At 53.7% G+C, this 21489-nt stretch overlaps 1 protein-coding gene across 2 annotated transcripts in view; it reads left to right on the forward strand.

Moving 5' to 3' along the window:
• ssh (Protein phosphatase Slingshot) overlaps positions 1-21489 on the forward strand; it is a 330763-nt gene that overhangs the window by 124472 nt on the left and 184802 nt on the right. For both annotated transcript variants that reach the window (XM_072287309.1, XM_050173200.3), the window contains exon 2: positions 16503-16567. In XM_072287309.1, the coding sequence (XP_072143410.1) occupies positions 16503-16567 (65 nt within the window). The remainder of the gene's footprint in view (positions 1-16502; positions 16568-21489) is intronic.

The following is a 21489-nucleotide window of genomic DNA, read 5'->3' on the forward strand; positions in this document are numbered from 1 at the left end:
CTCTTCGCCTGCTGTGTGTTTCGGCGCTTCTTTCGGCCGTCTTGATTGCGCCCTCGTTCGGGTGCTGCGGCGCGGACGAGGGAAGCACGGAAGTCTTTCTCTGTCCACCCATTCATTTGGCCGCTCCAATACCTCGATTGCGCGCGTGTCCTTGTGATCGGTTCTTGAAGAGCGCTGACGCCCGAGACATTTACTTACCATTGCAGCTGATGCTTCGAACGTCGGGGGGAGGGGGAGGGGGAAGAAAAGCACCGACAGAAGCTGTGTTTGTCGGCCTGTTTTGTTACGGTCAGTGACCGGTCTTGTCTTTATGGTGCCGCCGGCTTGGAAATGCAACCACCAATTTCAACGTTGCGCTGGCTAGGGCACATTGTTCCATCGCAAAGCCTGGTCTCCTGGGAGATTTGAAGCCAGATAACAATGACCGTGTGACCCCGGGTTCTGGATAACGCAGTCGGCTCCCCTGTTAGCGTTCTATTAAGGAACACCGTGACCGTTCATTTTTTTGTCCCGAGCGTTTATCTACTGTTACACGCGCCTTTCTGGATCCATCGCTAGCATTTAGCAGACAACGAACTTCGAGACCTCCACTTAAAACTTATCTTAACCTTCCATCTTGTTCTTGTATGTAACATATCTTTTCATCTCCATATTACAACTCCTGTAGCGCTAACGGGCCTTGAGAAGGTGTACAGTGGATAAATAAATGAATGAGCAAGTGAAATATCGTTTTGACGTGCTATTTCTAAAGCACAAACGGTCCTGTGACGCTGGTGCGAGTGGTCCCGGGCTGCCTCGTCGTGTCGGCCGGGTTTGTCGTGTTCGGCATGTGAATTGGTTTCATAGCCGGCGACAAAAAAAGTCAGACTGCGCGCAGTCTGCAAGCGCGTTTGCGTACGTGCCGCGGGCGCAGGGTCAGGGTCGTGCTCTTCGAGCGTCTGTCGCGGCCCGTTTGGTCGCCGCCGGGCTGCGCTTCCTCCTCCTCCTCTGCGGCATCGAAAGGGAGCGGCCGCCGCTGCAGGCGGCCACCGACGCTTTTCCTGCTCCGGTGTTGCGCGCGAGGCGAGAGGAAAAGAAAGCGCGCGGAACCGGGTCGCGCGGTTTCGCCGTCGTCGTTGGCCGCGTTCGGCAGCGCGACCGCGAAGGTGTGGGTGTCCCGCCTGTGCTGTGGGAGGAGGGTGGCGTGCGAGCACCTCGCGAGGCGCGACCGGCGACCACCACTCACACAGTGACCTGCGGGATCACCACTCGCGGCTGCGTGTGTGACACGAGATGTTAGTAGCGGGAAGACAGACGAGTGCGGAGGCGGTTACGTGTTCGCTACGAGGTGAGAAGGCCACAGGGCCACGGAAAGAACGAACGTCGAGGAAAATGCTGCTGATGATGATGGCGATACAAGCGTAGCCGAGTTTTCTTCGCGGGCTCTAATCTGCGCGACCGATCGTCAAGAGAGCCCCGCGCTTGTTCCTGGGCGCGCGACTCGGCGTTAGGGTCGATTTTGTTTACGCGACAGAGGGGTCACGTGCAGTTGCGTGCGTGCGCGAAATGTGTTTTTCGCTCGCTCGTTGTGTGCGCCGTTTTTCGCGTCGAGCGGATAGCGCACTCACGTTGCGCTGGTTTTGGCACGCGGCCTCGCCTCGCACGATGTTGTGCTCCGCGATTGACGGAAAGTGCGCTCCGTGTGACCAGATTCCTTCAACGTGGAATGATTCTGGTTTGACCTAGGCCACGCTTGCAGCCATTGCGCGAGTTGCGAGCAAATGAAACGGCAGAGCAGTGCAACTTGCTCGATCAGGCTCCGCTGGGCAAAGCGCCGGTTTCTTTATATATATGTTGTTTCGTATTTTTCCACTCAGAGAGTGCCGCTTGTTCAGGCAAGCGAAAAGAGGAGCCCTTGCGCAAATGGGATGGATGTTAATAATGCAGCGGACCATCACTTGCATTGCAGTTTTCTGTCAGGTTGCTGGTAATTTTGATTCAAGCAGTAATGCAAGAAGCTATCCGAAGGACGACGATACTTCAGCGTACTCTTGCCTTAGCCGCTGTGTTCCGTTCGCACGGATAAGTTGCCCCGTGAACTACAACTGACCGTAGGTTTAAATAACCAAAACAATAATTATTATTAAGAGGAGCGGGGGGATCGAGGAGGAGGGAAGAATTTCAGTCGACGAAACCTCTCACTGTGCGACTCGCTAGCGCTTGCAAACCGTTTCCCGTGCAAGCGGGTGGCATTGTATTGCTTCTCTGCAGGCGGACAGGAAACAAGAAGTGAGTATACACAGCGGGCTTGTGCGATACTGTTAGTAGTTCCCGTGGTTGTCGGCGGGGGGGGGGGGGGGGAGAAAAACCGGGAAGTGGCTTCGGGATGCTTCCACTCACCGGCAGCCGTTGGCCGTCGCATGGTGCCCACGCGACCGCGTCGTTTCGGTTAAAGCCCCTGCATCCACGCGCCACCGCCGCTTTCTGGTCGGCGGAAACGTGTATGGAGGGGCTTTAGTTTCGGTGGTTTGTGCCGTATGTATATTCGATGTGCGCCTCCGGTGGTGAACTGCCTGACATCCGATGCGTGCTTGCGACCCTTTTCGCCATTGTCAGTCAGCGGAGGAGCTCTGTAGGGTAGGCTGGGCACATGGAGCTGAGATTTGTTCGAGCCTGACGTGGTTGGGCACTTGGCGTTTGACGACGCCTCGGCCGCGTGGCTGGGACGAGCCACTTTAGCTTGAATTGATGGAAATTGCCGTCGTGTGCCGTGGAGTTCTCCGCACTCAAGTGGCGCCAAGTCTATTCGCTTGTGAAAGGGCAACCGTGCGAGTCGTTTCTTCGTGGTGGTGGTGGTGGTAAACGTTATTGAAAAAGGGAAGGGTAAAGGGGGACGTGACTGAGGGATCGGGCTCAAGTAAGGACCTGGACCTGCTTGGCCTTCTCCGCCCAGTCCACCAGTTCAAGCTGTCGGTCGACGTCCCCGGAACTGAGCCAGGCTGTCCAGTCAGTCTTGCTGCTGACGGGGGGATGAGAAAACGGGCTCGAGGTGCATTCCCACATTATGTGTGTGAGTGTTCGTGCGTCGGCCGTAATATATGCGCTGCAATGTCCTTCGCGCTGTAGTTGTGGCGGCGTCGACGCCGCCGTACCTATGCAGCGCTGCAGCTACAAGTCTCGTATGCACTTATAGAGGGCGTGTTGCAGAATGCGCAGTGACGTACGTCTAAACAAACTTCCTGTGCATTGTCCGTTCCTTAAGTGGCTTCCGCAGTCCTGTTGCTCCTATGGCAAAAGATTCCGTCGAGAGATAGCCAGTTGATGTGCAGCAGACGTGCAGCTTTAACGACTATATGCCTGTTACGTCTCGTGTATTGTAGTGCACACACGCACCTGCGTGTTCTTGAACGCGAAGGAGAGCCATAACTTATGTGTGTCTCCATTCCGTTGTTTTCGTGCGTTATCGCAGGATAATTTCCGTCTAGCCTGATACGCACAACGCTACTGCAGCGCATAGCACTGCGGCAGGAAGCCGTGCTTTGCGCACCAGTGCACTGTTTGTATCATGGCCGGCTCCCCGCGGTCGCGCGTCGGCCGCTCATCACGCACACTGTGTGGGCGGGGGAGCGTGACCGTTCCCATTTCAGGAACGACCGCGACTCCGGTCGTCCAGACTGGTGCAGTCGTCGTGCGCGCTTTGTTGGCGACAGACTCGCAGCGCGCTCACGTCATCCGGCGACTTTGCTGCTGCGGGCACCGGATGTTCGGTCGATCGCCTGGCTCGGGTCACGTCGGTGCAGCCGTGCGCTGGTGTCGAGCTATATAAAGAACCTTATGGGCACGTGGCTGTGTACGTTGCGTGTTCTTCTCGTTCGTGGGCGCGCTTCGATTACGGAGACGTACGTCAATTGTATAAGGTTGATAGGGAAGCAGAAGACGCAGCATCAAAATAGCCTACTTGGAGTCGGGAAGCGGCACGCGAAGAACGCAGCGGGGATTTGCTGCCGCACGACAGCTAGCTTGAACACTATAGTTCATCGTGGAACGACTATGTTGTTTTCGGAGGTCGAGGAGAGGCTTGCGTGAGGGCGGTTGTTCTTGAGGATGCTCCAGCTTTTTTGTTCAGATGCAAACCCTCACAACCACAGGGCAAGAAGACAGGTTTAGGACAAGTTTGAGAATACACGATTCATCGCGCGCCTCCATGTGCGAACACGACTGGAGCAATATAATTTGGCCGCTGTAGGAACAAATGCTGCTCCTATTCAACTTATTTTTGCTGTCGCAAACATCTCAGTCGTTACAGAAGAACCGCTTTTTTCTCCCCCCCCCCTCCCCCCCAGGTTTTCTGCTTGCGAAGTTGCTAACTAGAAATATATTTCTCTCTCTGTCGTCGAACTTCTCCAAGCCCTCCAGCTTTCGCCTTGCGGCGTTGCTAGCGTTTCTGGGCGCCGCGCTCCGAATCGCGTGCCGCGCGTCATGCGACGGTGACTCGTCGTTCGCTTGGCGACGTCCTCGATACCCTTGAGGTTTTAGGGGACATCGTTGTGCCGGGCACCGGTGACGCGCGGTGCGGCGGGGCCAGCGCGGCGTGCACGCTGTCGCGGCAAGTTTCTCCGAGGCCGCAGGTGTGATCAGGAATGACGCGACGTATCGTGTCACGTAGACGTGTCGCGATTCGTGATGTGTCTCTGTCGTAACCTTCTGCCGTCAGTCGCGTCACGGGCAACCGGCGCCTTGCACGCTACTGGACAGTCGCGACGTCTTAAGCGTAATTCCTTATAGGCAAGAAAGAAAGGCGGAGGGGAAAACAGATTTGTCGGTCGCCTGTCTCATCACACTAAGCAGAGACGCACCCACGAAATCATAGGCGTGTGTGTGTGTGTGTGTGTGTGTGTGTGTGTGTGTGTGTGTGTGTGTGTGTGTGATTTATCTGTTTGGAATATAGGGTGATACGCCTCGCTAGTCGGATGTCTCGCCTTCGCAACTATTGAACGGCATCAAGAACTTCGGGGTCCTACTTATTTATGACGACTGTCCTCGGCGAGCGCATAGTAACTTCTCGGTAAACGTCGTTGTCTGCGCGTGACTGCGCCTGAATGTTTATCCCTTTAGAATTCTCTTCCCGTTTTCCTTTCCCTTCTTCCATCAGAGTGTACTGTAACAAAGCAGGTACAGTCTGGTTAACTTCCTTGTATTTTTTTTTTCGTTATTGCTCTCTGGCGCTCTAGTTTACACTTGCGTATCGTGTAAGTGTTACCTTACTTATTGTGATTATACGTCGCCGTGAAGTATCTTAATCGGCATGCGTGGTATTGCGTACATGACGGACTGTCGTTATCGAGATCAGCGTTCTATTTTCTTTAGGCTGCATTTCAAAGAGCGGTATGGGCGCACATACCCTAACAATTTAGGACACAGCACGGCGCTCTGGCGGCGGAAGGGTTCGCGCTCGCGTCTTGACAGTAGCGAGTCCTCTGTAGCGAGACTGGTCATGTCCGGCATGGATTGTATAGCGTAGAACAATTGCGGAAGCAAAGACCCCCCTCCCCTTCGTTTTCGGTCTAGCGGTGGCTTTGGCGAAGCGCACTCAACCCTGTCGTAGTTCGCCGACCGGTATGGGATGCACCGTCCCACCGGCTGGTCCGCAGTGCGTTCGAGTTATCCGCGTGGCCGCCGTCCGCCCACGTTCCGGGCTTCCCCGTTGTTTTCGTGCCCGCCGCTGGTCCTCGCAGGAAAAAAAAAACAAAAAACGCAGGTGTATCGCGTAAGAAAGAGAGACGCATGCTGCAGGGCCGAAGGCTTTCCCTCTGTGTCGTGACCTGCTCTCCTCGGATCGTTTCTCGTAGCCGTGGTACGACGACTCTGCCGGGTTGTAGCTAGTCCGCGCAGCGGTAGACTACGGAAAAAAAAGCGAGACGCGAAAGGGGGAAAACAGCGGCTATTTCGTGTGTCCCGGAACGACTCCAGTGACTCTAGGAACGATCACCGTGGACCGCTGCTCGCCCTTGTAACGACCGTGAGTTGGTCGAGATGAATGGAACGCGCCTGCCTGCAGCAAGGGCGCCTTTGTTGTCGGCCGGACGCGGAGGTGACCCTTTCGAGTCCCCCGTCTTGTTCGGCAGTGCTGCCCGCACGTCGTCGGCCCGTTGGGTGGGTGCTGGGGCTTCCATGGACGGGCGCTTTTACTCTTGCAACAGCGGCGTCACGGACTCCTGGCGCGAGCGCCTCAAGCCCTTCGACCCGTCGGGGTCGTTGGGACGGCTCACGCCACGCCCCCGTCGTTTGCTCTTTCTTCCGACTACCATAGGTATCCGACGTCGCAACTTCCTTCGCGTCTCTTTGTGCACCCGAAAGGGTTGCCCACGAAGGGGTTGCGGGTGCACCTCCCGGACAGTACTTTCGCTCCTCGCATTTCCCTAGCTGTCCGGAGCTGGCGCGCGCGTCGATCTCGGGAGTCGAATGGCTTGAAGGATAGGCCTGCGTGCTTCCACGTTTCTTCTTTTTCTTTTTTTAATTTTTGCCGCTGTCCAGTTATTTGTTTTTGTTCGCTCCAGTTCCGTGCATCGAAGTTGCGTGACGCGTGGCACTGCACGGATTTCAAGTACGCTCGGCGCTATCGTATGCGCCAGACTCATATTTTTCTTATCCGGGTTTACGAGGCCCGCCGATGAAAATGTGCGCTGTGTTTGTACGAGCTACTTTGTGAATGAGCAGCAAAGGACTTCCACTTTATTTTTATTTTTCTCTGCAGTTACGCTCGACAGCGTTGCATTGCGTGTTCACTTCCGCAATCGAGTTACGCCTTTGTGTGCGTTTCAGAAAAGCTTCCGTTACAGCAGCGCATGCTTTCTTTTTTAACCGCAGAAGCACTCCGTTCCTGCATTCACCTCCCGCGACGATCAATGTTTACGCTCGGGCCCCTCGATTCGTGCGACTTCCCGTTTGCGCAGCTTCCTCTCTGGCAGTGTGTCGGCTTTTCGTTGCCCATCGCGCGGGTCAACTCCGGGATTACAGAGCACATCAAGTGCGGACAAGCACGCCAGTTCCGGTCGTCCGCCAAGGAGTACAAAAAAGGGGGGCGTGGCGGGTGCTTTAGGGCACAGGGTGAGCGTCTGGTATTCCGCCCACACTCGCGTACGCGCGCCATTCACGCTTGCCAGCCTTACAACGCCTTTTTGCTGCGGCCGCCTAATATTTGCGCACAACGAGCATTCTGCTCCAGACTCGCTTAATCCCCAATGCAAACGCGGAGGTCGTCGCGCGCGCTCGAGTTCCGTGCAGAAGCGGGACGACGAGCACGAAGGAGATGCTGCCTGAAGGGGCGGGAGGGTGGGGGGGGGGGAGGGGGGGGATGACGGCACTTGCCTACATGTATTGCGTTCCTCGTGCTGCGCTATAACGCGGGCTTCGCAATTCTGTGTCGCGCAGCTGGAGACTTATTTGTTTCCTTGTTCACTCCGTTTAGATAATGGTGAAACGCGAAAACGCCTGTGTACCATGCAATTGGTGCACGTTAAAAAAAAAGAAGAAAAAAAAAAAAGACAGGTGGGCATAATAATCCCGAGTACCCCACTACGGCGCGCTTGTTGTTGCACGTAAAACCCGGGAATGTAATTTAAACACACGGAGCCTGGAAGAGGACTCTGCCTTTCAGACGTGTGTGCGTCGATGTACAGTGAACCGCAAAAGATTACGCACCACGGGATTTGAGAAAAACGTTCAATTTTGGAGCTAGCAGCCTATGATAGCAGTCAGTAAAACCGAAGATCACAGTGTTGTTCACATATACTTGTAGAGGCTGTAAACGCGAATACTAGGCTGCGTTGTGAAGCTACGCGGACATTCAGCTTTTTCTGACATCTCGCGTTCGGTGAAACATTGTAGTTGACTGTACATCCTACAGCATCGCGTTTACGGCAGTCGTGAGTAAAAATTTCGAACGAAAACGACGTTTAAATAGATTGCACTTATATAACGTAGATAACGTGCAGCAAACTGCGTGCAACAGCGATGAATGGCGTGTTCCCCTCGCGTGAGCTGACCGCGCGCGGCCTGTGCACGGCAGCGGGGACCACTCGCCTTTTCCCCTTTGTCTCGTGATTGCGCAGTCACGTGCCGTGTATTGCAGTTGATGCCGATGTCTCATTCCCTTCGCTTCGTCTCGCACGCTTGTTACAAGTCCTTTTCTCGATCCCCTTCGCCCTCTCTCCATCTTCAAGGAACGAGGAAGCATCCACGCTTGGTTTCGTAGGCGTTCGCTGTTGTGGCTGCGTTGCGCTTCGAAAAACCAGCTGCAGCGTCCGCGTTTAGTTTTTGCTCGGTCGCTCTTGCGCGTGCGAGGTGGATGCTCCCCAAGTTTTTAAGGGCGGCCATTACTTTCTTTCTTTCTTTCTTTCTTTCTTTCTTTCGGACTCGCCTATGGGCGAGCGCGATTGTCGGTCGCCGTTGGAACCGGAACGTTCTCTCCCGTGATGCAGCCACTGCCGGCGATGTATGCGTTCGCGTGAATCAGCGGAGTAACGAGTCCGTTCCGCTCGTGTTGATGGGGCGAGGGCACGTAACCAGCTTAACGTGGTTGCTTAACGAGCCCGCCCCTGCGTGTTACGGTGGTTGTGCGCAAAGGTGAAGCCGGTCGCTGGACGGGACGCCTACTTGTTCGGCGGGAAAGCCCCGTGTGCATGCCGCCGCAGTCGGCATGTCTGCAGGTCTTTCATGCTTGCATCCCGAAAGACGGACCAGATTGGCTGCGCTCATTTCATTCTCTACTCTTGCAGTCCCGAAAGGCTCGACACAAGTGTCGCGTCATTCTGTTGGCTTCAGTTTGGAAGACTTTCCCTGTTTCGCGAGTTTGGTGCCGCTGTGTTGTATTTTACGGTCATTGATAGGCGGATCCACACGCCGGAACTCGGAAGTCTGCGAATATCTCGATAACAAAGCGCGCAAGAGATGAAGTGTCTGCCTGTACTCCGCTTCTGAATGCGAACCAACCTGCTATTATTTCTGTTCCCATACAAATTTATACAACTATTCGAGCTTTCCAAACATTATAATTTCATTTATTGCGAGTTTGAGTGCCTGCTGGGCTCTTGAAATTTATTCCGAAATGCCACGTTTCCTGTAGTTCCGCGAGCAGCAGGGGCGCGCACGGGCTTCTCTCTCTCTCTCTGTGTGTGTGTGTGTGTGTTACGCACAATTTGGGAACCATCGTCACATTAGCCCACGTTCTGACTGTTGTGTCACCGAGAACGAAATTTTGGCAGAGTCGCGGTGTATATAGCTACTAGAAGAGCCAAGTTAAAAAAGAAAAAAAAAAGCTGCTGGATGTTGCCCTCGATCGTACAGGTTATCCTTCAAGCCTACATAAGGCTTTTGACATACTTTTTTTTTATTAGCCTAGATATCAGCTTTTGTCGCACGACTCCACTGTACGAAGCGTCAATAGACTGTCGTTTAAATCGGCGCATTTCACCGACGTTCGCTCGATCAGCCGCGCGCACCACACGTGCAGTTTGCGTCGACCGACCGCGCTTGTGCGAATGACGCGCCGCCACGTACCCAAAGACGCAGGTCGAGGTAGTCGCTCGTATAATAATAACATCGCTCACGTGCCCAGTCTTTCCGGTCTGTCGCGTGCGGTAATACGCGGAAGCGTATTCCGCGACTCGCTCGCTCGCGCCGCTCGCCTCGGCTCGAATGGAGGTTGCTCTAATGCCGGCTCGGTTGGGGCCTAATTCCCCGAGAGAGTCGACCCGCGCCTCCTCTCGTCTTGACTATTCGCGTATAACGCGAGGCTCTCCGTCCTTGATGTCCGCTGAGCAGTGCGCGTGCGTGCCGATATATGCTCTCCTGATTCGCGTAATTACTGCCGGGCGTGATTATTCACTCACGCTGCTTCTTGCGCGTTCACTCGGAAGCGCTGTGCGTGCGTGCCTTTCCTGGACCCCTTTCCGGTTTTCGCGGTGCGCGACCGCCGCACTCTCATATATGCGCGGATAGCAGGCCCCCTCCCCCCGTTGCGCAAGCCTTTCCTTTCAGCGAGTAACTGTGAGTTCTGGTCCGGCGTTTTCGTTTCGCCCGCGGAAATGACTCGCACTGTAAAAAAAGTTGATATACGCAAAAGTTTTTTTTTTTTTACCCCGTCTCCTTGAAAGTCCCCGTCCTTGGTAAACAGCTCTTGTTCCTCCATCTCTTTGTTAGCGAAGTTCTTAACGACCCACTTGTGCAACCTTCCGTCGTAGCGCTCCCACGCCGCGAAACGATCACCTGACTCGAAGGTATACGTTGTCGACGCCCGCAATTTCCCGTTATGCGTTTGTGTTAACGCGTCATTGCAAATACTGCGTTTTAGTCTCCCTGTGCGTGTCCGTTATTGTATTTGTGTGTCTGTGCGATGTGTGTGTATATCTCACAATTCTCAACCACCGCTTAGAGTACGCCAGGCAGGCAGTTATCCAGGCAAACATCTTCGCGTGTTTCATTAAAATTTGCATATCTATCTCGATCTATTCTTGGGACCCTTCCGATTTGATGCGCCCAATTTTACTTTCTAAAGCATTATTGCATGCCGAGCACCCCTTAGCCCTCTCATCACGTTCGTTTTCCGATGAGCTATGTCAAAATGCGGGTCGCATGGCGCGATTTCGGTGCGTTGCTGCGGTTGTTCAATTAGCATAGCTTCTGATGAGCGGTTTAAGCACTCAACATGATTTTGCTTTTATCAATTAAATGGGCCGAATGATAATTGTAGTCATAGACATATCAGTACTCGTAAACGTCGCGCCATCGCTTTTAACGTACATTTTATGGGGGCTTCTCTTGGTGGTATAACCGCATCTCGTTCTTTGGCCGTGCAACATGGAAGAATTCAGGGCTTGGCCTCTCTCCTTTCCCATCGACTAAACTGCCTTCTTTCTCGGGACGCGCGGGTCACTTTCTGCCTTGGAACTGGATGAAGAATGATCAGTGCTTCCGGCTTGACATAGTGAGCGTTTCACTGGTATAGTTTGAGTGACAGCGTAACAATTGTAACGGCCTATTAAAAAAAATCGAATTTCAGTCTTATTACGTATTATGCCACCTGCCGCTGTGTGGCGAAGCTCTCTAATCAGTGAGGTTGGTTGATACGTTGTTCCTCTGTGAAATGGCGCAACGCACTTTGGGGGATCGGCCGTGAACAGAAAAAGGCTTCAAAGTGGGTCTTGTTGGTACAGAGTCTTTGCCATTAAAAATATTTCGTGTTAAATAGCGGCGTAGCTGTACTATAGTAAACGGAACGTGCAAATCAGCATTGAAAAATATATTCTTTCCCGGCTTCATACGCACTTATTTAGCCGAAGGATTGGTGAGTAGAGTGGAGAACTTGAAGTAAGAGCAAATTTCCCTTTCTCTAATTTCGCGCATTTATAGGTCGCACTCCAGTGCGTCGGTCTGTTGCCACGGACGTCAAGCTATACCGGCCTCGTTGAATTTTGTTTGTTTCAAGTTATTAAAACTCTCGATTGAGTCATCCGTTCCTTTAATGTACTCCTGGTTTAAGCGATAAACTCTTCAGCAACCCAGAGGCAGACGCTCAAAATCCATGGCCTCACGGGATGTTGATTCACCGTTTGTTTCGTCTCTGTGATTTTCTGAGATTTCCGAGGCTTTGCTTGAGGACGTTTTGGCATTCCACAAGCGCAGTATATCAATAAAACATATAACTATTTCACTTTAGCGGTGCCGCGTCAACGTTGCTGCGTCACGCATTTTCTACTTACGTGCCCCTGCCGATCGCCGATCGGTGCGCTCCCCGACAGCTTCTTGACTCTAGTTCGCATGTGATAAGACTCGCCAGTTCCTTTGAAGTGCCAGCGAAACGCGAGCGCGCAGCGGCTTTGCGGAAGCGAGCGAGGCACGCTCGAATGCCGCGAGCTCGCTGTCTCCCTTTTTTATAACCTCGAGTCGTATACCCGACCTCGTCAGGCCAGCGATGTGTGTGTTTGTGCGTGTGTGTACGGAGGCGTCTTCCAGCCCGCGCGGTCTTGGACGAGCATCTCGGCGCGTATATTAATGTTCGTTGGCGAGCAGCCCCCAAGCAGTGCCGAGGAGACCCTGAGAATTGCTTGCGTTGCGGACCGCCGTGGTCGGCCGCGGCGTGCCTGTGGGCGACACACGCGCCGTGTGTGGCGTGCCCACGCTTCCTGTGTTTGCGTGTGTTAGCTCGCCGCTTTGTACGCAATGACCGCGGTACACGGCGCATATGTGTGCCTTGGCCGTTGTCGGACGCGTTAGTGACGCGACTTGGTTGTGATGCTTTGTGTGGTTATGCAGCAGCATGAAGGTGCCTGTTGCGTGCGACGCGTGCTGCGCGTCTTCAATAGTGAATGTAATTAATGTTAACGCAAACTATAGCGATGCGGTCTAGATGTGTAACCACTATGTGTACGCTGGCCGAGGGACGGCGTTCTCCGTAAGAACCCGCGCAGCGCATATTGTTAGGCGAAGGACGTCCAGCATCAGCGAGGAGTGCTGTTCTGGACATTGTAAGATTCCGGCATACTGTCCAACTCGCCATCTTGTCAGGTCTGATTGGCCCGCAGAGCTGCTTCGGCCTCTCTGATTGGCTGAAAACGGCAACGGGGTGGAATTTGACAGTTTCCAGAATAGCACCTAGGGAGTCTTGAGAACGATGTCTTTCTTCGTATGGGCATTATTCAGTGGCCGTATAGTACAATGGATTCCTGTTAATTCGATGCTTGCGGGACCGAGAAATTTGGTCGAATTATCGGTGAAAGGTCACATTAAGAAGTGGCCGCAAAGAGAGCGAATTCAATTTTCTTTTTTTCCATGAGGTAGTCTGTCGTCATTGACAGACTACTTCAATACACTATTACAAGAACTATCGTCGGTCAGTTTCCCACTGATCTTAACACTGCCGTCGGCGCTGAAAAAAATCCTCAAAAGCGGCATCGCCAGTGGCACACCGTAAGTCGCCATTATGCATTATAACTGCAGGATAGGTTAATGCCGTCACCGTCGTTTCTGGGAAGAAGCAGCGCCGTTTGCTGAATTGATTTGTGTTTTCAAGCTTTTAGTGATTTCTACGCTCATAATGGAACTCAGGATGGGGGGAAGGGGTTGAATTAACCGAAACTGCATGCTTTCGTATTCGAACTAAACGAGTTTTCTTTCTATAGCAGTGTATGGTTTCTCTCCGGAACTTTCAATTGCGTTCGAATGAGCCAAAAGTATAACTAACGGGAGTCGACTTATAAGGTTAAGTTTTTTATTTACATTCTATACATATCTCATCACCCGTCCAAGCTGGTTGCCGGCACTCATTATAGCGAACACCATGGCGTCACGTCAACCAGTAACGAAGGGCCAAAAAGAAGTTAAATTCAAAACAATTCATGATAAAGCAGCGCGTGTTTATACGGTCTATGTGAATACTGGAGCTCCCTCTGCGCCTCTCTCTCTCTCTCTAATCTATGCATTCAATTCCTCTTCTGTCTCTCGCTGATTCGTCGCTAGCGTTTTATGTATATGCACGGATTCGTGCAGCACGCAGAAAGCCGCTCGCGCGCCCTTTGCGCCCTTCCGCGGGACGTTCGACCAGCTGTCAGCCTCGGTGATCTTGCGTCACCGAGGAAGCCGGTCCCCGGTCGAAACGGAAGCCAACACAACGCCGACGACATTTGTGCTTCAAAAGAAAAACGAGACACCGCCTCGAGACACACAACAGCAGCAACCCGCGCGGGGTGACAGAACGACGACCCGAACGGACACTGCTCGGCGAAGGCGGCTTCCGAGTGTTTGCGCGATGCGGGCTCGCTGCTGTCTTCCCGCGGACCGGTTGGCCCCGGAGAGAGAGAGAGAACGACGTCGGCTGTGTATCGCGGTGCTTCTGTGCTGCGCCGGCCGTGGTGGGGGCACGCCTCCTCGTGTGGCCGCACGCCGGACGCTCGGGGTTTCCGGTCATTGTTCTTGGACGCTCGCTCGCTTTATAAACGCTTCAGCGGCCATTTGCGCGCGTGCGCGCGCGCTCTTAAGACGGCGCGGCGCGCTCGTACCGTTGGCGGGATGTGTGAGGAGGTGTCTGTCCGAGTTTACTGGAGTGGATGGCTGCTCATAGCGGTGGTATAGTTGCGCGCTGTGACTGGCCGCCCATTTATTGAAGTGAAACGAAAAAAAAGAAGAAATATGGGCAAGTCCCCAAGCGGCACGTGGCCTGTAATGCACGCCGTGATAGAAAATCACGATTTTGTTTCGGCTACTTAACGCAACAAGCTAATTAATTGATGGACGTGAAGGGTATTACGTACGTTACTATAAGAACTGAAGACGTCGCGCTTGCAATACTACTACTACGAATGATAATAGTAATAAAGCGAAGTAAGCGCTCTACATTTTCTGGTTTTTCTTGCGTTAAGCTTTGAAGTCTTTACGGCGGCACTTCGTACGGAACTGAGGGCTCTCGGTTAGGTTTTGACCATATGGGATTCTCTAACATGCCGAATAATGCAACTGTACGATCGTTTTTGAATACCGCCCACATTGAAATGCAGTCGTCGCTGCCTGGAGTCGATCCCTTGCCCTCGTGCTTAACAGCTATAGTGAGCAAAGCAGCCGATGAACCGCGGCGGGAACTGCAAGTTCCCATTGCACGGGAAGGAGTACAAGGTAGCGTCACGGCAAACACCACTTACCGCAAGCGATTTGAAGCATGCACCGGTAGCGAATGGTTTGGAACACTGTATATAGCAGGTGATAACCGCGAGGTAAAGGAACTTTCGTGAAAAGCGGGAGAAAAAGAAAGTCACGCACTCAAGAGTACCACGCCGCTACAAGCTTGGAACGAGTTTTCCGCGAAATGTGCAGCTACGGTTTGGCGTCCGCTCCGCTCAGGCCTCTTGTTTGCGGCCGCTGCAGCGCGCTCTCAGCTGGGCGGGTGCGCATTCGGAGTCAAAGGACCCGCTGCCTGTTTTCGAGTCGCGGATACAGAGTAACGCGATCCACTTGCTGCCGCGTCGCCCATTCTGCAGGCTGGATCGCGAGACGAAGCAACTGGCTCTTGAGGAGACCCGGCAGGCAGGCAGCGGTCGCTGCCCTCTTTTCATTGCGACTTCTCGCCGCCTTGCCTTATTGTTATCGTAATATATATTTCTTTTTCACTTGCGTCGTCACTTTGTCGGCCACCGTCTATTGCGAATTGTTTTGCGACTCCCGCGTGGCTGCATTGCGATTCGCCTCGTTGATGCCGTAATGACGCCGTTTAGCGCTTCCTGTAATTCTGCGCCTTAATCAAAATCGCGGCACTTTGTCGCAGCCCTCCGTCTGGCAGACGGCTGGTTGTTACGACATTTAATACGGTCAATTTGACTTACTGCGACGTATAATCCTCGCAAAACGTTCGGACGCTTAGCCCTGCGCGTCACCTGTGTTGCTCTCCTGGCTTCGCCGACTGCTGAATTGTCGAGGCCAGGCCTCGACAACAACCGTTTGTGCGCCTCGCGTCCGGCCTTGTTGGGCGGACGGTGCTTGGCTTGAAACTTCCGAGACGTGATGACCCGCGGTGCGTGAACTGTCACGCAGAAAGTGTGATTGGACGTCCGCGGGAAAGTGACGTCATCGTTAGCGCGGTCAACGGAAGAGTCGCCCATCATAATGTGAATTCGTTCGGAGCTAGTTCGCAATGAAAGTGTAAGTTCACCGGTGAAGCGCGGAAGTCACACTTACGTTAGTCACTGCCCGTTCGAGGGGCGGTATAGCCATGGTTCGGTGAACGAACGTCACTAGCTTAAAAAAAAATGGCGTTTTACGGGCCAAAACCACTCTCTGATTATGAGGCACGTCGTATACTGGTGGACTCCGGAATAATTTGGACAACCTGGGGTTCTTTAACGTGCTCCTAAATCTAAGTACGCGGTTGTTTTCGCATTTCGCCCCCCATCGAAATGCGGCCGCCGTGGCCGGGATTCGATCCCGCGACCTCGTTCTTAGCAGCCCAGGACCATAGCCACTAAGCAACCATGCACGGCGGGTGAGCGCCACTGTCATCATAGCGTGTAACAGAGCTGCTTTCAATTTTCGTACGGGCAATACTGTATTGGACGGAGTTTTTCTAAATGGCACAGTGCGCGTATATATGTTGCCTCGTCCTTCACGCATCGTCGAGTGTTGTTGACTAAACGTTTCTGTCGACTTTTCTGCCCTTAAAAAGGGCTACGGTGAACATAATCGAATGGGAAATCAGTTTTGCACGTGTAGAGATCGGGTCAATGTCTCGAGGTTTCATCCAAGCCGCGGCATCTCTTTTCCGCCTGTGCGTACGTGTTATTTGCATGCGCAGCTCTTGTCAAATGTTCCTCCTTAGTGAGCCAATTATGGTTCCAATCACGATTTGGCCCGCTATTCAGGTATAACGCAACGACGCGAAGCGATTGTTTTGACCTTAGACGTTCATAGCGCGCGTCTTGTGTGCGTATTCCTATTACGCCGATCGCTGACTCGAGCCTGTTCCCTTTTCTCTGTGCGTGCAGGACGAGACAGATGGCTCCGGGGAGCAGGGCGAAGAGGAAGAAATCCACCGCAAGACCCAGCGAAGGTGAGTTGCTGGCGGTGCCACGGTTGGCGTCGTATCGTGCGCATTCGATTTGTTCGCAACCTCGCGCTCTGGGTGGAGTCCCCGGAGTGCGGGCGGCGTTGTCCAAAGAGGAGAGAGATGCCGGACCAAGTGAGACGGGCTACGATAACCGTGAAACTACAAAGTCCCTTCGTCTGCACCTGGCCGTTGTTTCGCCCCATCCTCGCGGTCGAAGCGTGCACCGAAAGTGTACGCGGGGAGGCCACTCGTGACAGTGTGGAGCGGATTATACGCCGCACAGGCGCGCACTTGCATGGTAAGGTGCGTCACAGTTGAGCTGCATCCCATGCGACAGCTGTCGAAGACGGTGTCTTTGATGTTGAGGGCTGCAGGCGCAACGGGATCAGTGTACGAGGAGGCCGAAGTGGACTCGGACTAGCAGCGAGAGTTCAATGACATAGGTGGGTTCACGTATACCCGAGAACGCGCTAGTGCCATCGGCGCGCGCAACGTCGACCGTTAGGCGCGTAGAATTAAAAACAACACTATCGAAACTTAATACTATACAACACTGTGTCTATACATGTACAAAGTGTGGGGTTTCTGAAGAAACGAAAGTTGCCGTGCAGTTGATTATACGAGGATACTTTAGGGAAAGCCAGCGATGCTCTTAGAATAAAAGACACCCTTGTAGCAGCTGCTGGAAAATTCGTCCCAGTTTGAGGATGTAATCAACCACGGCCAGACCTGCGGCTCTGAGAATTAAGGTGATCGAAAATTTGGAAGGCTGGGCGATACAGAAACTATTAGAGACCGCATTCGAAGCTTAATATATAGTCGTTGCCGCAGACTTGAAGCTAAACAAGTTTCAAACCTCGATTTTGGGAATTTGACGATAAATTGCCCTATATCATCGGGAACATACCTCCCGCTCAGTCGAGCTGACAAAGCGACTGTCAGCGGTCGCGGATTCGGTCGGTTTCGTGCCAGCCATACGCTGCGCTGTTGTGCAGGGTTTTCGCGATCTGTTCGGATCACGGCTAGATAGCGACCAACTCGCTTTCACTTGTAATTAAGCGTGTCGACGCCCGTTTCGTACTCGCGCGCGTCGCTAATAGAGCACGGGCGTTGTATATCGCAACGAGAGCGCACGCTCCATGCAAACACCATTGTTTCCGCCGCAGCAACGCGCCTACACCGCGGAGAACAAACGCGGACGCCGGGAAACCCGCGCTGTGCGCAAGTCGTCCGTGCTCGTCGTGCATTGTGTGTGCGCCGTCTCCGGCGTCCTCGCTGGTCTTGCGGCGCTGTTTACATCGCGCTGGCGCGGCCTTGTCCTTTTCCACCGCAATCGCGCGCCTCTCTGGCGGCGGGCGCCAGGTGCTTTCCTTTCCGGCGATTCGATTGTCTCCCGTGCCGTGCGCAGGCGCACGCAGTTTCCTCACAGCGCCGGCGGAAGCCCGCGCCGTACACGTACGCTTGCGGCTAATTAGCGCGCTTTCGCGTTTCGCTCGGCGCGCCGTTTCTTGGCGTGCGCGGCACGTGCTGCGAGCGCCGGGCGTGTTATTAGCGAGCGGCCTGGGAATGAGTGCCCGCGTCCGAACTGTTTCCTCCCGATGCCTCTACCCTTGTCGTGTGCTTGTTTACAGCCACTCGCCGTGCACTCGGAGCCAATTGAGCGTTAAGCTGCTTGGAAGTTTGCGGGTAAAGCGGGACAGCAAACAACATGACGATAACGACGTGCGAAGCGGTCACACGCGCGAGACGTCTCGCAAACTTGCTCGTTTCGATCGATGCACGCATGCACGCGTGGTCGGCGATCGCGATCAGTCGGTCGGTTAGCGTGACAATTTTTGTATACGTGAGAAGCAGGCGATCCGCATTCCCTGTAGACGCCAATAGCAGAACGCTTCTTACGTACGTTACACGGAATAATGTTGTAGGGGTTGAGGGACGGACTTCGGGATGAAAACCAAAACTTGGGAGGATTTATTTTACATTATATACAGAGAGGTGAGAGACAAGTAACAGTCGTACAGTCATTACGGGCCGGCAGCAACTCGGACGCTGCGACCCGCGGCAAGAAGTTCGAGAGAGGTGAATCAGGGAATGCTCTGGTCTCTCTGGAATGCTTCTTTTAAACCCTTCGAAGACTGGAAGTCGCGTCATGTTCGGCCAATGGGAGAGCCCGCTCAGATGACGCCACCTTCGGCCAATGGTAGGCACCCGTGCAGTGATGTCACACCCGGCGGCTCCCTGCGGTCTTGCCTTGCTGTGGTGCAATGCTCTCTTCAAAGGCGGAGAAGGGGGGATGATTGAGCTCCATTGTCCGAGGGCCCACCTGCTCCCGGTGGTACGGCCCCGCTGTGGTGGCAAATGCCTTCTTCAAAGGCGACCGGTGCGACGCTGCCAGGCCTTCCCGGTACGTCACAGCCGTCTTGTTTCGGGACCCACTTTCCTTGCAACAATGCCGGGCGATCCCTTCGTTTTCTGGAAAACTCAAGCATTGAATAGCTACCGCGGCGTACGAACTTGTTGGCACGTGAACTTGTTGGCTCGAGCGATCCTCTGGAATGTGCTGCGATTCGATGTGGTCCGGGGGAACTCGAAGTAGGCGCAGGAAACAGCTCCATATCTAACAATGTCGTGGTGGAAGCCACAGTCCGAGTTACGGCAAGATTCTTATGATATTTTATAACACACGGGACGTGTCAAGGCTGTCCGCTTAGCAGCTTATCAGCGCTTTTATAGATATGGTTATTTTCGAGTCGAATAAGGTTACGGCATACGCGTGACAACTGTGTTACTATAGCTGGTTGAAAAAAGATGGTCTCGTTTCGTGATCTATTGTGTTCGTTTTCACTGTTGTGCTGAAATCACCAGGTCATTCACGTTTTTGTTTCTTTCGTATGAGGCCCGCCGTATGTAATCTCGTTCGTCGACTTCCTCGACTATCCTACACATGTTGCTATGCGCAAACAAGCATTTTGTTTGTTTGATGCGCGCTGTCGGCACGTAGCCCTTCGGACAGCTTCGGAGCGGGCACGCGAGGCTTTGAGGAAGGCGAACCGTCCGAACGACCTCGATCCGATCGGATCTGCGGCTCCGAGCATTCGCTGTTGGCAGAGCTGTCGATACTTAGACCCCACGGGTCGACTGGCACCCTTGGACCGGACGGCATTTGCGGTCGCGCCCTCGTGTAGATTACGTGCGCGCGATCGAAGGTGCCGAGAGCCGCGGAGCATTTGCCAAGTTGCCGCAAGGGTAATACGAACCGTCTCGGCCCTTCGGCGTGCTTCCACTGCCAACTTTGAGTCGTCACGCGTGCGGACGGGTTTGCCTTGGAGGTCTGCCCAAGTGTGCGTTTGTGGGCAAAAAAAACGTTATCTGCAGCGAGTTACGGGAGGCGCAACACGAACTGGGATAAACGAGAGGGAACGGGACGAGCGTCAACACTGAGCCGTGCGCTGCTTCGTTAGTCGCACCTGCAAAAATCGCAGTGTACGGGCGTACAGGAGCAAACGGTAAAAAGCGACGGAGAAAACATCGAAAACTCCGCGCGTGTCGCCTCGAAACGACGATGCAGCGGCGTCATTCATTGTCATCCTCGTGCGTTATCGCCGTGCACCGTGAGGAGCCACTGTGGTCGGTGCAACGTACAGTCGCGATCAATTTGAAGGTGATCGCTCGAGCGGCAACCAAAACTAGGAGCAGCGCCACGTTACGTCATTACCGTCGGTCGAGAGGGAAACATCAGATAGCTCCCCTCTCTCTCTTTTGGTGTTCCCTGAAAAGCTGTCACTCCCGTCACCGTTCACGGCATAACCTGCGAATTCATTTCGATTGCGTTATGAGCTTTTGCACAGAGGCGTCATTGTTAGCCAAGATATGCATGAGGAAGCGACGCACACAGATCATTGCCATGAAAGGGAAACAAACACAAAAATGTGGCGAGTTCGTCTTGGGGGTGATGGTTGCAGCCTGGATGAGCATAACATGGGAAGAAGGCAGCGCAATTTTTATATTCGCAGTTCCGAAATCGGCCGCTATGCTGCTTGGAAGGCCCGCCGGTCGATGCTCGCGCGATCACCTTCAAATTGATCGCGACTGTACGCATTCTTGCGTCTTTGTCGGCGCTGCGCTGCAGTGTCGTTGCGAAATCACTGTTATTTCATTAACGCTGATACGGCCGCTATCTGCCTAATTTCGATAACGAGTCTCGGGCGATACGCGACGCGTGATTGTGGAACCACGAACAATGAAAAAAAAAAAAAGAGGGGGGGGCATCCATATTTCATGCCGGAGGAACGCCATTCCCGTCGCAAGTACGTGAAACCGTTAGCAATGCCGTGTTGTACTCGACGGTGGTGCTGGCTTCGTCGCGATTCTGATCGCATTTCGCTTCCCCAGCGGCGCATCCCCGCACGTATCGGCCGTGGCCGGCGGCGACGTGAGCTGTGCCGCGGTTGCCCATTTGACGGATGGATGACTCGTTCCCAGAATCCCCGCACGTCGACCGCCTCTGGAAGTGGTGGTCGTCGTCGTTATGTCGTTCTGCCTTACTTTGTGCGTCTGTTGTGCGGAGTTGAGAGTAATGGGAAAGGGTGTCGCAATGACATGACGTCGTGCCCGCCGCGGTGGTTGAGTGGTTGTGGTATTCTATACGGCTGCGCGCGAGGTCACGCGGTCGTTTGGCTGCCGCTCTACGATGGGGGTCACACACACGCGCGCGCGCTGTGGAGCCTTTTACTAGATAGATTAAAATCGATTGCGTGGCGACATCGCGTCTCTTCAACTAGTAAATTCGTGTCACAAGAAAGAAAAGGATGCGCCACCCTCGCACCCCCTCAAAAGAAGTATAACGGTAAATAACACACACATGTATTCGGCATTTCGAGTTTCTCTTGCATAATTGCTGACAAAAGAAACTGGATTTCACGGCA

The sequence above is a fragment of the Dermacentor andersoni genome, chromosome 3 (assembly GCF_023375885.2).
Source record: "Dermacentor andersoni chromosome 3, qqDerAnde1_hic_scaffold, whole genome shotgun sequence".
In the NCBI taxonomy this organism is placed as follows: domain Eukaryota; kingdom Metazoa; phylum Arthropoda; class Arachnida; order Ixodida; family Ixodidae; genus Dermacentor; species Dermacentor andersoni.